This window comes from Heptranchias perlo, chromosome 31 (assembly GCF_035084215.1).
Source record: "Heptranchias perlo isolate sHepPer1 chromosome 31, sHepPer1.hap1, whole genome shotgun sequence".
Lineage (NCBI taxonomy): Eukaryota > Metazoa > Chordata > Chondrichthyes > Hexanchiformes > Hexanchidae > Heptranchias > Heptranchias perlo.
Genome location: NC_090355.1, coordinates 34532875 through 34549841, shown reverse-complemented (window position 1 = coordinate 34549841; position 16967 = coordinate 34532875). Strand labels below are relative to the sequence as shown.

Genomic DNA, 16967 nt, shown 5'->3' with positions numbered 1-16967 from the left:
TGATGGATGTGTCTGATGCATAGGTTGAAGTTCCCATTGATCCAAGGTATCCAGTTATCAGTGCCACAAAATAAAGGGCTGTATGGATTGATATTGATAGTTCACTGAACGCTTTCTATCACGACTACGTTTAGTAAACACAATTTTGCATCATACTTACACTAGAGACAGGGCATCCCAATGAAAATTTTCTGAACTCCGAATCCAATCCTGGGGTCAGTGACTTTGGAGTCCAGCATCAGAGACCATGTACAGCACACGAACCCTGACAATTCCATCTTACTTGTGCTTATATATTTCTAATTTGTTGGTTTGCGCTGTTTGGAAACTGTTCTTAGTGCTGCTGCCTCATTGGTGGATAAATTCTAAATCAAAACACCAAGAATCTGTTAGTATCAGCAGCTTGGGATATATGCAAATAAATGGGAACACGATTTAAACTAAATGGGCCTCCTGCGGGACCATGAACATTAGAACTTGCAGCAATCACAGCCCTGGGATACTTAGAATTTGTAGCAATTTTACATCCTTGTAAAATAAAACTTTTATTTTTTCCTCCTATTTTCGGTCAGTGCCTCTAAGATGGTTTGGCCAAGATCAGGAACTCTCTGGGTAATTATGAACTGTGAGTTGTGGTAATCTATCCCCTGACAATCAGTGACAAGTGGTTTGTTTTTCTGGCCCACCAATGTTACAGAAAATATCAGAAAAGCAGAGTTGAACATGTTTTGAGGTACAGTGGAACGCCAAGTGTTAGACTGTCATAGATCAGTCTGATCAATGACCTGCTCAGGCTCATTTTAATTTAAAGCAACCTTGAATAATATTCACAACCCTCCTCCTCACCCCTGAAATTTGTGCACACTGTGAATTTGAAATCTTGGATGGAGATGGCAGCAAGCTGAGCCCAAGTGCTTCATGTTGAAGAGGATGGCTAGGAAAATAGTCACAGTGTTATGGGGATCCAATGTATTTTGGGGATTTGGAGCAAAGGGGCAGGAGGCAGAGGAGGAAATGGGAACGGTGATCAGTTACTCCAAACAGAACAATCACATTTCAGCAAGATGTGACCTCAGCACAGAAATTCTGACCTGTATCTCAAGTACAGAATCATGGTTTTCTACAGAATAGTCAGTGACTTACCCCTGATCTGTGACAAGTTCTCAAAAAGAAAACATTTGCAATGGAAAACACTAATGAAGCAGAAACAGAGTTTTAAAACTAAAATTTTACCCAACATATAAACAGCACGATTCATCATAAAAATATGCCGTAACAGTCTGTGGTCTTGGGCAGACTACAGGGATTTTGCACTGCAGTCAATAACCAGCCTACACACCTGAAACGTGACTCTGTGCAGTGGTCCTAAGAAAGACAGTGAGAAATGATCCTGGCCAAACATCTAATAATACTGCAATCAACTATCAAGTCTGATCTGTTAAGCCATTCATTCTAGGACTGACAGAAAACCATAGAAGTAGATGCATGTGTCAGACTAATGCCAACAATGTGATCGATCATTGATTCATGTCCTGATCTACAGGATCTAAATCCATTGCCATCTCCCACTTCATTTGATAATTATTCATCCTCAAGTGATCCAGTAATGTAATTATTAAATCTCTGATGCAGATCTACCTTTGTAAAGTACGCATTACAAATCCTCCACAGCCCTTCTTTTAAGCTGGGAAACACACTGCAGACTCTCGACACAAACATTGCAGCATATTCTTCTGCTGCATCACAAGCCAGGGTCAGATCTCTGCAACTAGAGATTAGGTTCTGGTGTCAGTCAGGAGCATGAGCGATGACTGGTGAATAATGGTCCTCCACTTCATGGCAGATTCAAAGGTGGCATGTTGCAAAACATTTACAGCTTTCAACTTGAAGTGGACCTTCTGGTTGCCATGTCAATCTTTGGTCGTAATGCAGATAGGGTGATGAGAATAGCTTCCTAGAAGAGGGCAAAAACACCATTCAGTGTCAAATTCAACCCCCATAATAATTAGATATTGATCAGGGCAACACGCTGACCTGAGTGGAGGGAATGACCGGTGTTTCCCCAAAGGGAGGGAGGGAAAGTTGGAAGGAGAGTCATTCTAGCTCCCAATTTAAGAATAGCACTGACAACACCTTGGGAGCAGGTCACCTGTTCAGCTGTGGATGGTGGCAGAAGAAATTCACTTACATTATCAATATCTGAAAGGTTACATTATCTGACAGAAAGCAAAATAAAACTATATTTTGCATGGTCTGAAGTTACGACGTATTAAAATCATAATTTCACACTCAAATCTCTGCTCAATTCACTCAGACAAACCAAACTGGCCCAGAAACTAGTAGGCTCAAGAGGTAAACACCAGACTTTGAATCAGAGGTCTGCATGTGGCTGTTCCGCCATGAAATGAGTTTGTCAGTCACGGCCCGAGGGGATGTAGGGAGGAAGCTTGCGGGGATTCTGGCAGTAGCACAACAGCGAGCTGACCAACAGTCCAAGATCAGCCTGAGAAACCTAAACGCCACTTTCTGCAGGTATTAATGCAGGAGGAGTCCGTCAAACTGTACTCGCAGATATTCAGTCATGTCTTCTTCTTAATTATTCTCTCCTTCCAATCCATAAAGAGAACCAGCAGAACTCATCAGGACTGCACTACATGAATTATAACAGCAGTACAGTGAATGAGATTTGTATGTGTCAGTTTTGAATTACATCAGTGATCCTGTGAACCTCCAAAGCACTTAAAAGTCACAGTAGTATCTAAATACAAACTGCACCAAATATATTAAAGCCTCCATCCCTCCCCAATGCAAATATGTCTATCATGATGATAGATATTGTGAAGTAGTTCATGATCTGGACCATGCAAGTGCTCATAGGGAGGGGGGAATATTGGGAAGGGCTTTGCTTTAGATGTTGAGTACATTGTATATGCCTGCCATTCCGGAACTTTATACACGCCATATGCTGATTTATGTACTAATTTATCAGAGAGATTTGGGGCAAACCATTTCCAATGTTACATACCTCAGTGCGGATGGTACGGCTGCCCTGACCGGGACAGGTGTTCAGATAGTGGTGAAAGAGGACACTAGGATCTGTAAGATTGAGGTTTTGGTCAGCGTCTACACTGGCCTCGAGCCCCTGAAGACCACCAAAGACCACCAACATGTGCCTACAGCAGGGAGAAAAACGATACAGGATTTGTCTCCGCTACATAAGTAGACTGACTAAGTGTGGAAGGCAGCAATGGACCAAAATGGTTAAAACACCAATGGCAAAAGTGCGAAACTCTTTAAAAAATCAATCTGCTATCTTAACAATTATTGCTGTTTAACAGAAAACATTAACTAGTAGTTACTGTGTTAGGTTCAAATTTCAAATCCACTGGACGCAGTTACATTTCAGCCCTGCTTGTGTGGATGCATACAAGACTGTTCCTCAGTCTGAGTTGGGGGGTGGGGGTTAGGAGGAGAAGGAAAGGAAACAAGAGAAATTCTAGAATGGTGTCATTTAACAACAAGAACATGCATTCATACAGCGTCTTTAACGTAGTAAAATGTTCCAAGGCGCTTCACAGGAGCATTATCTGGAAACATTTGACACCGAGCCACATAAGGAGATATTAGGACAGGTGACCAAAAGCTTGGTTAGAGGTAGGTTTTAAGGAGAGTCTTAAAGGAGGAGAGCGAGGTGGAAAGGTTTAAGGAGGGGACTCCAGAGCTTAGGGCCTAGACAGATGAAGGCACGGCCACCACTGGTGGGGTGAAGGAAATCAGGGATGCGCAAGAGACCAGAATTGTGGAAGTGTAGAGTTCTTGGGGGGTTGTAGGGCTGGAGGAGATCACAGAGAAAGGGAGTGGCGAGGCCATGGAGGGATTTGAACACAACGATGAGAATTTTAAATATGAGGCATTGCTGGACTGAAAAAGCGTATCTCTGTCAGCAGGTAGAGAAATCCACAGGTTAGACGGGCCGATGGCAGGCTCCTGGCTAAAACATGTTGCTATGTTACTACGTAGCTTAACAGAAAACTCTGAGGGATTTCAGAAAGGGAGTAGAAAAGTTCCTGGTATCTGAAGGCGATTCAATTTTATAAATGACGAGATCTCCTGTGGCATTGCTCACAGTTAAGATGTATATTTTTATAAGGATGGAAGCATATCATCAAGTAATGCACAAAGTGTTATCCTGCTGCTGGAGGTTGGTTGGCTATAAGCTGGAGGCTTACTTTTAAGGCTACAAGGTCTAATTACCGTAACAGCTTACGGTTAATTAAAAGGTAGTTTCTGTTGTTGTGGATGTTTCTCTACAGATTGGAAATTAATGTGGCCTTAAAAAGAGAAAGAAAGCCAAGTCTAATAAACAGAACTAGAAGAGAATTAGAGTTTAATTTTTATTAGGTCAGCGAACTTTGCAGATGGGAAAGGGTGAAGTCAGCTTCAGGTGTGGGTCAGAAGCAACCAGCATTAAGTCACTGGCTTTCTGCTCTCGTCTTAAAACAGGATTGTGATGTCTGTATGCTGTTTTATTAATATTTTTGACAGGCAGGCTAGATGGTTACCTCCTTCTTGAATATGACAATGCATCTCGGAGAAGGTGATGCAGAGGAAGAGTTCCATTGCTCTGTTCTATTTTGATGGGGGGAGGGAAAAGCAAGGGTAAAGGAATGGAGATAAACTCAACAGAACAGAAAACGAAAACAAAATGTGGCTACAAAAACAGTTTCTGCAGTAACTGGTAACCATCATGGGCATGGCTGGAGATCAGAAACTGCAATGAGAATCTGTGTCTCTTAGTGAAAGTCTGCGGTCCTCGAGAAGTAATTGAGATTACCAAATCACCAAAGCAAGATTTTCTTTTGGCCCAAGAAAAAGAAAACGAATGATAAGCCTTACCTGAATGAGGGAAGTGTAGCGTTGTCGATATTGGACCCTCGTTCCGATGTACCAATCGAGAGATCATAGCCATCCTTGAACGGGCACTCTGTAAACACAGCACCTACGAAACAGAGAGTCCGGCTTTTTTTTTCTTTCTTTTAAACTTTTCCTTAAATCTTTGGTGCAGTAACACTACTGAGATTCATATAAAGGTTTAGAACTCACTGAGGCAAGAAGCAAGTCGCACCGTGTAACCCCAGTACAGACCAGACTCCGTCCGGGGAACGTGAGGCGCAACAACTGTACCTTTCGGAACTTTGCTCTCTGAAAATATTAAAAATAGAGGGCTGCGTCAGGATTACGGGAAACTTTAGGAAATGGCACATCTCTTGCAGGACAGTGAATCCACGGCAAAGGACCCAGCAATATGTTATTGTCCGAGTAAAACCTAATTCAATTCAGGTGCAGGTACGATCCGAAAGGCAAACTCAAAACGTTTAATAATCGGCAGAAAACCAAAACTGAACAAATTCAAAATCACAAATGTCATCAGAGGAAAAAAAAATGATTGAAACCATTGAGCTGAACGGCCTCGTCTTGCTCCAAATTTTATGTGGCAAAATACTACACCAATGGGAATGGGATTAATGTGCAAATATAGGTTTAGGTTAGAGTCTATAAGACCTATAACTGCCATGTCAATGCCTCCATTCCCATTACTGTAATACTGGAGCGATTTACAAAGTTGCTGTCCGCTCTGCCGCCACAGATCCTACGCGGATTGAACCCCACAAAATCAGATCATTTCTACCATTTTTTTAGAATCTATTTTCGTGTTATAACAACTGTAAACAGGACAGGTAGATAAGGTGGTTAAAAAGGCATAAGGGATACTTTCCTTTATCAGCCGAGGCATAGAATACAAGAGTAGGGAAGTTATGCTAGAACTGTATAAAACATTGGTTAGGCCACAGCTTGAGTACTGTGTACAGTTCTGGTCACCACATTACAGGAAAGATGTGATTGCACTAGGGAGGGTACAGAGGAGATTCACGAGGACGTTGCCAGGGCTGGAGAATTTTAGCTATGAGAAAAGATTGGATAGGCTGGGGTTGTTTTCTATGGAACAAAGGAGGCTAAGGGGAGATTTAATTGAGGTATATAAAATTATGATGGGACTAGATAGAGTGGATAGGGAGGATCTATTTGCCTTAGCAGAGGGGTGAGTGACCAGGGGGCATAGATTTAAAGTAATTGGTAGAAGGATTACAGGGGGGCTGAGGAGAAATGTTTTCACCCAGAGGGTGGCAGGTGTCTGGAACTCACTGCCTGAAAGGGTGGTAGAGGCAGAAACCCTCAACTCATTTAAAAAGTACTTGGATGTGCACTTGACGTGCCATAACCTACAGGGCTACAGACCAAGTGCTGGAAAGTGGGATTAAGCCGGATAGCTCTTTATCGGCCGGCGCAGACACAATGGGCCAAATGGCCTCCTTCTGTGCCGTAACTTTCTATGATTCTAACCAGTGGGTTTTGATCTTTTTACCTGAGTTTTCGCACTTGTGTTGTCGAACTGTAACCCGGAGACCAGCTTGAAGCTGTCTGTCAATCTGTACTTCCTAATTTAAAATAACAAAACAAAAGTAAGTAGGAAAGTGAAGTGGAAGGGTCCTGCTCAGTAAAGTTTGCAATGTGTCCAGATAGATGGCATGAACTTTCATCTGTTCAGGAACCTATTCAGCTCTCTTGTCAATCACATCCAAACAGTTTTATCTATGAATGGAATGTCTACAAGTACCGAAAAAACAAGCTACTAAGCTTTAGTTGAATGCTTTTCAAATATTCAAATTCCAAAGTCAGCATTTGTAATGGATTTGGATCCTTATACACAAACCCGTCTCATGCCACAGTTGACGAACGATCCTTTCTTGGGCTTAGATGGCCGTTCGAGGACTACTCCATCGCGGTATTCGGATTCCTCGTCCATCCGCATGTGGTGCGGGCTGTCGAGCGGATTCAGGAGGCCTGGAACACAATACATAGAATTTTACAGCACACAAACAGGCCATTCGGTCCCAACTGTTCTATGCCGGTGTTTATGCTCCACAGGCGCCTCCTTCCTCCCTCCCTACTTCATCTAATCCCAACGGCATATCCTTCTATTCCTTTCTCCCTCATGTTCTTATCTAGTTTCCCCTTAAATGCATCTGTTATTCACTTCAACTACTCCATGTGGTAGCGAGTTCGACATTGTCACCACTCTCTGAGTGAAGAAGTTTCTATTGAAATTCTTTCATCGTTTTATGTTAATACATCCTATAAAGAATTTATAGAGCACCCTTTGCAGCCTCAGGATGTCCCAAAGTGCTCCTGTTGTTACCTAGGTAAATGTGGCAGTGAATTTACATACAGCAATGTCGCACAAACAGCAATGAGGTAAATGACCAGTTAAACTGTTTCTGGTGGTGTTGTTGAGTGACAAATATTGGCCAGGGCACCAGGAGACCTCCCTTGCTCATTGAATAGACACCATGGGATCTTTTACGTCCACCTGAGAGGGCATCTCACCCAAAAGAAGGCAGCTCTGACATACAGCACTCCCTCGGTCCTATACTGAAGTGTCAGCCTGGATTATGAGCTCAAGCTCTGGAGTCAGGCTTGAACCCACAACCTTTTGACTCGGAGGTGAGAGTGCTATCAGTGAACCAAGGCTGACACTTAACTGAAGAAGTATGAACTCAGAAAATAGCAAGACACGGTAAGAGCAGAGTGAACTGAACTTTTACTTCCCGTTCCAGCAGTCATGGGTTCAAGTCAGGATACACGCCAAGCTCCATTCTGCCAGCCACATTCTTAACTAGTAAAGCAAAGCATCCAAGTTCAGGCAGGGATTGTTACTGAAAGGCAGGCCTGACCTGTAACTCTTGGTCCTCCAGCTGCAGAGTATGACCGTGCTACCTTGTAATTATACTAATCTTACAATAATAATCACAGGCAAGTGGAGAGATACAGAGGTGGCACTCAAATCTGCCATTAGATATTGTTGGTACAGGAACACAGCACACAAGCACCATCCTGTGACAGGAATTCAGTGCTGTATGAAGTACAATAATGAACAGCTCTGTACATTTTGTCTGAACCACAATGTTTTAAAATGTATAGGTCCCAGTTTCTGTGCATGTGTGGGCTTCCCTCCCTCCTTCTCTCTCCCTAAAAGAGTTGCCGTTTTATGGAATCATAACAGATCAGTACTAGGACAGCGGCTTTCCAGACCAGCTTGCTTACCTGCAAACTGCAGATCCTGATGTTTTGGAAAGAAGGATTTCCTCAGATACCTGGTTACACACACAGAATATATCACTATACAGCTCTGAGTTTTAATCAAGTACAGATGTTAAAAATTATCATTTACATTAAAAACCAGTCCCCAGATTTTTTACCAAACCAGTGCTTCTGTGCATTTTATAAGTAAACTGATGGACCGGCTGCACAGGATAAGAAGCTGTGGTAAAATGCGCACTACTGGTGCGGAGTCTCACCCACTGGGAGCCCATATCAAGAATTCCATCCAACGGGCAGACAGCTGATATGCTCTCCCAGCGAACGAGACTCTGCAAAAGGTGGGTGCACGGAGAAAATTGGCCCTAATACCTTAGAATATAAAGACAGTATTTGGACAATCATCTCTATGAACATCTCCCCTCCCTTGCTGGCTGTAACGATCTTAAGTTAAATGAGTTTTGGACACTTTCCAACCAACTCTTAGTAGCCGCCTAGGCCCCAAGCTCTGGAATTCCCTTCCTAAACTTCTCCTTCTCTCTCACATCCTTTAAGGCACTGCTTAAAACCTTGACCAAGCTTTTAGTTCACCCCCCCCCCCACCTTAATATCTCCTTCTTTGGCTCGGTGTCAATTTCGGTCTGATTACGCTGCTGTGAAGCACCTTTGGGAAGTTTTGCTAAGTTAAATGTGTTATATAAATGCAAGTTTCTGTTGTTGTGCGACTCAGTTTTAAAAGAGCTAATGGTACATTTCTACTCCAAAGTGACTTACTGTGGACACTCGAGGTACTGCAGGATCCGGGCCAGCTGCACACTGGCATGTCCTTTTCTACCAATTCCTCGGAATTCACCTTCCACGCTCCTGTAGTTACAAAGACACATCATAAGCTCCAATCCAGCACTCTAAATAATTCCTGACTTTCCACCCAGTGGTGGTGTCACAAATTCTACTGTTCTGGATCCTGCTTTGGTCTCAACCTGCAGAAAATATCTCAAGTCCAGGGGAACAATGGAAAACACCTGGGACAAGATGACCCCACCACACCCTGTAACTTTTTTCCTTCTCTACAAAGTTTCCCCACATCATACACCAACTCTGATATAGGTCCCACTAACATGCTTCTTTTCAAATGTTTCTATGCTCAAGACCCCCTTGCAAATACTGACATACTCCAAGGGGCCCCCGCCCTAACTTCTGAATGACAGCATTCTTTTCCTTTGGGAAACAGATACTATCATTGCAGAAAATGATTTTTGTTAGTGCACAGCAACAGAAATAACTAAAGTTAAATACAGAGAAATGTAGAAATCCCACGAAAGATGATCAGAAATCAGATGACCCTGCAGGCCTCCTATGGTCTAAGGATGCAGGTTGAAAACCCATGTACTGACAGTGTTGTGCATGCACAGTATGTTTCTCACTCCGTATTTCCACAGCCGGCTCCCTATTAAATGTCCTAAGATAACTAGAGGAAGAACCATGAGGACAGGTGGCATAAACATGGCTTGTATTCCCTTGAGTTTAGAAGCCATGATGTGGAGATGCCGGTGATGGACTGGGGTGGACAAATGTAAGGAATCTTACAACACCAGGTTATAGTCCAACAAATTTATTTTAAAATCACAAGCTTTCGGAGATTATCTCCTTCGTCAGATGATTGAGTGAAAAGGTTCTCAAATCGCATATCTTATACGATGTTGGGACAGCATCACACCAATCAAAAGGTGTCGTTGTTATTCAAACAGGCCAGTCACGGAGAACAGCACGTCCCAGTACACTCGATATACATTGTGTCTTTTACACAGGCAGGCAGAAAGAAACTCAAAATGGCAGAGAGAGAGAGAGAATTTTAAAAAACATATAAATTTTTTCCCCCTTTTTGCTGGTGGGGTTACGTGTAGCGTGACATGAACCCAAGATCCCGGTTGAGGCCGTCCTCATGGGTGCGGAACTTGGCTATCAACTTCTGCTCGACGATTTTGCGTTGTCGTGTGTCTCGAAGGCCGCCTTGGAGAACGCTTACCCGAAGATCGGTGGCTGAATGTCCTTGACTGCTAAAGTGTTCCCCGACATATGAAATATGAAATATAAAACATATAAAAAAAATTTATATGTTTTTTAAAATTCTCTCTCTCTCTCTCTCTCTCTGCCATTTTGAGTTTCTTTCTGCCTGCCTGTGTAAAAGACACAATGTATATCGAGTGTACTGGGACGTGCTGTTCTCCGTGACTGGCCTGTTTGAATAACAACGACACCTTTTGATTGGTGTGATGCTGTCCCAACATCGTATAAGATATGCGATTTGAGAACCTTTTCACTCATTCATCTGACGAAGGAGATAATCTCCGAAAGCTTGTGATTTTAAAATAAATTTGTTGGACTATAACCTGGTGTTGTAAGATTCCTTACATGAGTTTAGAAGATTGAGGGGTGATCTGATTGAAGTGTTTTAAATGTTAAAGGGATTCGATAGGGTAGATATGGTGAAACTATTTTCTCTGGTGGGCTAATCCAGAACAAGAATTAAAATTAGAGCTAGGCCATTTAGGAAGGAAATCAGGAAACACTTTTTCCACACAAAGATTAGTAGAAATGTGGAATTCTCCTCTCCCCTCCACCCCCACCAAAAGGCTGTATCAATTGGAGCTTTCAAGACTGAGCTCGATAGATTTTTGTTGGGTGAGGGTTTTAAGGGATATGGAGAAATGGCAGGTAAATGGAGTTGAGGTACAGATCAGCCGTGATCTAACTGATCGGCGGAACAGGCTGGAGGGGCTGAATGGCCTCAACCTGTTCTTATGTTCCTTCCTATGTCTACAGCAAGATGGCTGGAGCAACCAGTGCAGGTGACAGCCATTTTTCTAAGTGCACAAGATATAGAAGTGGAGCTTGCTTAGTGGCCAGGACTCCCAGGTAGTGCAGGATAAGTTGGAATTAACAAGTTTGGATCATTTAATGCTCCAAAAAGCTTTTGTATTTAGCAGAATTAAATGTATAAATGCCAGATTTTTTTTTAAGGGTATAAATAACTAACGTTAATGAGCGATCTTACTTTGCATCTTCTCCTTGTTCATCAAAAACCACAATTTCATCCACGCAGAACACAGCACAGGCACGCGCTATCTGTCCAGCCAAGTACGTCCTGAGCTCTGGTGATTGGGCATTGTCCAGTACTGACCCTGGTAGCGCCACACTAACTGTATACAGACGGCCTAGAAAATATAAATGATATGGTCAGTACATATTGTAAATCAGCTGTTAGATGGTGTGGTGGACTAGCATACAGAATCATTTAACATATAGTGCCAGAGAGTGGTGGACTGCATGTTTGATCCTCCGCGGCACTGTTTAAGGAGCAAGCCTCAAATTGCCAATGTTTGTTTCTTTAAAATAGAAAATCTCCAACCATCATTCCATCAGATAAGTGTTTTTTAAAAAATAATAATTATTCAATTTGTGTAAAGTTTTCCATTTTGCTTTTTCGGTACTCTAATCCAGTTCTGCTCACCTCCATAAATAAGCTACAGAGATCTTATTGCTTCTCTCCCTGCGCCACACCCTGTCTGGGAAACAGGCCAAAGCTGCTGCAAAGCTACCAACTGGGGAAAGAGTCCATCATTTGTGCCCCAATTGCTAGTCCCAGCGAGAATTAAAACTTGCATTTACATAGCACCTTATGTCTTCTCAAATGTCTCAAAGCATTTTACATACAAATAATTACTTCTGAAATGCAGTCGTCTTATGTAGGCAAACATAACAGCCATTTTGCACACAGCAAGATCCCACAATCAGAAATGTGGAAAGTTATGCTGTATTTTGGTGGTTCTGGTTGAGGGAGGAATGTTGACCGGGACATATCCAGAACTCCTTGTTCTTCGAATATCAATTAAAGCCATAGATCCTTAACATCCACTTGAATCACCAGAACAGGCAGACAGGGTCTTGGTTTAATGTCTCGACTGCAGGGCATTCTCAGAAGTTAAAACAGTATTTCCAGGATTTTCTGCCCTTACACTGAAAGAAAGCTCTAACTACTAAGCTATAGAACATGTACTCAGCTATCTTATGAAACATAAAGTGTCAGCTTGGCTCAGTCGATAGTGCTTTTAACTGATAAGGTTAAAAATGAATGCAAGTTCTTTCTTAACCACATTTTTGTGGCCTTATTCAGAACATTATTCATATAGACACTGGTGATGCAACACCAGAAAGCACCGCTGATGGGACACTGACCGGTCCATGCCCGGATTTGCCCCATGAAGTGAGCCCCTCTTGAGGGAAAGAAGTTGATCCTGAGTTGGGGCACCTCTTCCTAGCTGAGTACAGAGTGAATAGAAGCAATATCCCTGCCCACCCACTCAGCTGGGACGTGGTGTGTGATACAGGAAAACCAAACAAGGCAGGAAAGAACAACACAAACACAGGAGAAATCGTCAGGCTTGTGTTATTTAATCCTTATATTTACGGTAATGTTTCAAAACAGTTTTTTTTTACCTTTCTGTTCCTTTTTTTCCTCTAGATCCTTTTGTGCTTTCTCTTCCTCTGCCCTTTGTTTCTCAAGTTTCTTCAAGAGTTTAAATTCTTTCAGTCGTTTTAGCTGCTGTTTCCCTGGAGACAAAAGCAAAATCTGCAGTTAACAGATTTTATACCACAAGCTGCAATGTCCAGCCCATCGTATAATTCATGAGTCAGGATTTTGCCTGTATGACTTTCTATTCATGCATTTGAATTCTATTTTAACACACTTTTGAGTTGCAGAGAAATTGAATGCTTCTCCCCAAGCAGTCCATCTACTTCACCACAAGTCAGTTCTGGTGATGCTGTGCCTTTAATACCATTTTACAAATTAGCATGCCAGCAAGAATGCTGTCTGCTCCTCCACCTTTTCTTCTTGATGGTCACTCCATGCTGTTCCTTGTACCTAACTAGACAGACAGGTAACTTGTTGCCAGGTATTTGCCAATACCACCCAGGACCAATAGGAGGCGAGCAAGAGCAGCCTGGGAGGTCTCTTCCTCCTTTTTTTGCCTCAACACTGGGGAAGTGGCTGGTCTCTTAATGCATCTCACAAATGGCATCAAGAACGTATTGCACATGGACGGCTACTCCATGGAGCAATGCATCAAGATGCTTTAGAGAAACCACTGGTAGAAACCATCCCATCCTCTTAGTTACAGAAGGATGCAGGGTGATGAGCAAAACAAAATGAAAGAGAGAAAAATCATTTAAAACGGGAATGAAGACAGGACCAGCACAAGAAAATATAATACAACACAAAAATTAAACACTCACTGGCTTCTTTCGATTTCCTCCAATCTGATCTGGTCATTTCATCCTTAAAACAACATCAAGTCAGTAAATCAAACAAACGTACACCATTTGCAGTAAACACAGTAAATTTGCTTACACACAGAAGTTTGAGACTGCAAGTTACTGATACACATTGTGTATCAGCGAAAGGTGCACTCGCACTTTTAAGCAACAAGATTTTTAGCTTATTGTAAAAAAAAACAAATCAATAACACTCACTATTTGTTACACATATCGTTTAAAGAAAAGATCTGAGTTAAACTAGGGACCATGAATGCAAGATAAATCCAATAGGGAATTCAGGAGAAACTTCTTTACCCAGAGAGTGGTTAGAATGTGGAACTCGCTACCACATGGAGTAGTTGAGACAAATAGCGCAGATGCATTTAAGGGGAAGCTAGATAAACACGAGGGAAGAAAGGAATTGAAGGACATGTTGATAGGATTAGTTGAAGTAGGGTGGGAGCAGGCTCAAGTTGGGCATAAACACCATCACAGACCAGTTGGGCCGAATAGCCTGTTTCTGTGCTGTATAACTCTACATAATGCAATATTTCAAGAGTTAAGGGTACTCAATGGTATCAGCTGGTTTGTAAAAGATAAGACACAAAGAGTACTAGGCCACGATGACTCAGGTGGTTTACTTTGTCTATAAATCTTTGATTTTTTTTTGCTGTGCAACAATAAAGACTTTTTAAAATATGTAAATACTACAAACCCGAGGCATTAACTGTACTTTACAGTTCGGGTTAGTGACAGTAATGGAAGGTGTCAGCATCAGGGCCTCACTGACTCTTAGCCCCTTCTAGAACAATCTATGCATTTTCTACAAAACATTAATTTGCTGCAGTATTAGTGGCCCGTTAGTTTAACTGTGAAGTGGTGGGGGTGCATTCCTCAGTCAGTACCTGTAAACCATCGGTTAACGCATTCATGTGGAATTCTTCCGTTCACTATTTTAACTAAGTCATTAATGTGTTTAAAATAAACAACATACATATCCATCATGTTCAGACAGGGTGATCGATAGTGAACCAGCACTGAATGGTGGGGAAAGAGGAAGAGTCAGAAGGGGGTAAAAGGTTAACGGTCCAGGGAAACTTAGAATAGAATCATAGAAGTTTACAACATGGAAACAGGCCCTTTGGCCCAACATGTCCATGTCGCCCAGTTTATACCACTAAGCTAGTCCCAATTGCCTGCACTTGGCCCATATCCCTCTATACCCATCTTACCCATGTAACTGTCCAAATGCTTTTTAAAAGACAAAATTGTACCCGCCTCTACTAGAGAAAGGTTTCTTGCAAAGACCTTAGCCTTTCCAGTTCCAGCTTTTCCCAGAATCACACAGGCATTGCAACCTTTCTTCTGCTGGCCCAGGCCATAGCTAACTGGTTTGATTCTTAAATCCGTGAAACCATTTGAATTCAATCCGAGGGACAGGCGAATGGCGAACAGCAAATTCCACAGCGCACAAGCAAAGTGATTTCAGTGGCTAGCTGTGACAGGGGCATTCTGATTACATTTTGTAATGGATTACTTACCTGGACATGCCCCTGACTTTGCTTCAAACATTCCGGGGGCTTGTTTGCCATCTGTCTCCCCAAGACATCTATTCATAACAAACTGCTGTGACTCGTCTGGCTTCAGCTGACATATTCCACACAGAGTGAAAAGGTTACAGCCATCTTTTCACTCTGTGTGGAATATGTCAGCTGAAGCCAGGCGAGTCACAGCAGTTTGTTATGAATAGATGTTGTATTTATAAATAAAAAGACGAAGCTGGAAAAGTTCAGCAAGTGAGGCAGCATCTGTGGAGAAAGAAACAGAGGAAAGAAACAAACTTTCTCCACTTGTAGCCCCTGAGCTCTGGTTATGTGGGGTTCAAAGCCCAGACATTTGGCACTTATATTTCTCACTAGCCGTTTCATCCTGTTGAATGATGTGGGGTTGGTGGTTTGGACGGGGCTGTTCTTAGTGCTGTTGCCTCACTGGTGGATAAATCCTAAATCACAACACTGAGATCTGTGAGTAACAGCAAAGCTGGGAATTAACAGGGGGACACCGTTTAAAACTTTATTTTCAATCACTCGTTCATTCTGCTAGAATGGGGCCACTTTATGGCGCTTCCTTCATTGTGAGGGTGGATCTGAGGAGAAGGGAACTTCCACCGGCACCAAATTAAATCAACCCACAGCCAGCAATATATGTCGGCTAAATGCTGCTTAAAGGGGCTGCAGGACCCAAACCTTTCCCCACAGTGGGTTACGGGGAAGAGGAGGCCCCGACCCTCCCGATCTCTCCGCTCCTCTCGGTGAGCGGCCCCCCCGGGCCGAGGCCGGACCCACCTGCTGCCCTTTCCACCGCTTCTCATGCGGCCGCTCCGTCTCCGCCATGTCCGTCTCTAAGGATCGCCCCAACAACCGTTCCTATTGGTCGCTGAGCCCGGCCAGCAAGCTCCGCTCCTATTGGTCCATTTCAGTAACCTGGGGGGGGGGTCTGGAGCTGGTGTCAGGCCCAGGCCAAACCCTGTATTAAACAGGAATAGACAGTGCTGCCACTGCCCTGTGGAACTGTTCCCCAGCAACAATCAGCGCCCTCAGGAGAGAAGCAACAAAATTGGGGGGTGGGGGTGGTAATATGACCTATTTTGCCCTGTGTGGCTCTCTGGATATGTTCTGATCACTAAAGAACGGCTTGCATTTCTATGATCTCAGTATTCTGCGGCGAGTGACTCACCTCCTGACTCCCCAAAGCCTTTCCACCATCGACAGGGCACAAGTCAGGAGTGTGATGGAATACTCTCCACTTGCCTGGATGAGTGCAGCTCCAACAACACTCAAGAAGCTTGACACCATCCAGGACAAAGCAGCCTGCTTGATTGGCACCCCATCCACCACCCTAAACATTCACTCCCTTCACCACCGGCGCACCGTGGCTGCAGTGTGCACCATCCACAGGATGCACTGCAGCAACTCGCCAAGGCTTCTTCGACAGCACCTCCCAAACCCGCGACCTCTACCACCTAGAAGGACAAGGGGGCAGCAGGCACATGGGAACAACACCACCTGCACGTTCCCCTCCGAGTCACACACCATCCCGACTTGGAAATATATCGCCGTTCCTTCATCGTCGCTGGGTCAAAATCCTGGAACTCCCTTCCTAACAGCACTGTGGGAGAACCTTCACCACACGGACTGCAGCGGTTCAAGAAGGCGGCTCACCACCACCTTCTCAAGGGCAATTAGGGATGGACAATAAATGTCGGCCTTGCCAGCGACGCCCACATCCCATGAACGAATAAAAAAAAGGATGTCCCAAAGTGCTTCACAGCCAATGAGGTACTTTGTGAAGTGTAGTCACTGTTGTAATGTAGGAAACGCACACAGTAAGATCCCACAAACAGCACTGAGATAAATGACTCAGTGAGGTAAAAGAACAAACTTGCATTTATGTAGCTCCTTTCACGACCCCAGAACCCTACGATCCCAAAGCGC

At 43.4% G+C, this 16967-nt stretch overlaps 1 protein-coding gene across 2 annotated transcripts; it reads right to left on the bottom strand.

Annotated features, from left to right (window-relative positions):
* Positions 1-1210: 1210 nt before the first annotated feature.
* spout1 (SPOUT domain containing methyltransferase 1) lies at positions 1211-15892 on the bottom strand. 2 transcript variants are annotated; one of them, XM_067969964.1, is made up of 12 exons: positions 15819-15892; positions 13453-13495; positions 12655-12768; positions 11213-11372; positions 8932-9021; positions 8164-8213; positions 6773-6903; positions 6425-6497; positions 5104-5202; positions 4897-4999; positions 3026-3173; positions 1211-1954 (listed from the first exon to the last, which is right to left on the bottom strand). In XM_067969964.1, the coding sequence occupies exons 1-12, from the start codon at positions 15864-15866 to the stop codon at positions 1880-1882; spliced, it is 1134 nt and encodes a 377-aa protein (XP_067826065.1). In that variant the 5' UTR covers positions 15867-15892; the 3' UTR covers positions 1211-1879. The 2 variants fall into 2 exon arrangements, with proteins under 2 accessions (XP_067826065.1, XP_067826064.1); XM_067969963.1 differs by lacking the exon at positions 15819-15892 and adding an exon at positions 15015-15117.
* Between the last annotated feature and the right edge of the window lie 1075 nt (positions 15893-16967).

Coding starts and splice junctions, on each gene's coding strand:
- spout1 (XM_067969963.1), bottom strand. CDS start 15,065: ATGGCAAACAAGCCCCCGGAATGTTTGAAGCAAAGTCAGGGGCATGTC. Junction 12,769..13,452: donor GAGGAAATCGAAAGAAGCCA/GTGAGTGTTTAA, acceptor TTTTGTCTCCAG/GGAAACAGCAGCTAAAACGA. Junction 5,000..5,103: donor GCGACTTGCTTCTTGCCTCA/GTGAGTTCTAAA, acceptor TCTGTTTCGTAG/GTGCTGTGTTTACAGAGTGC.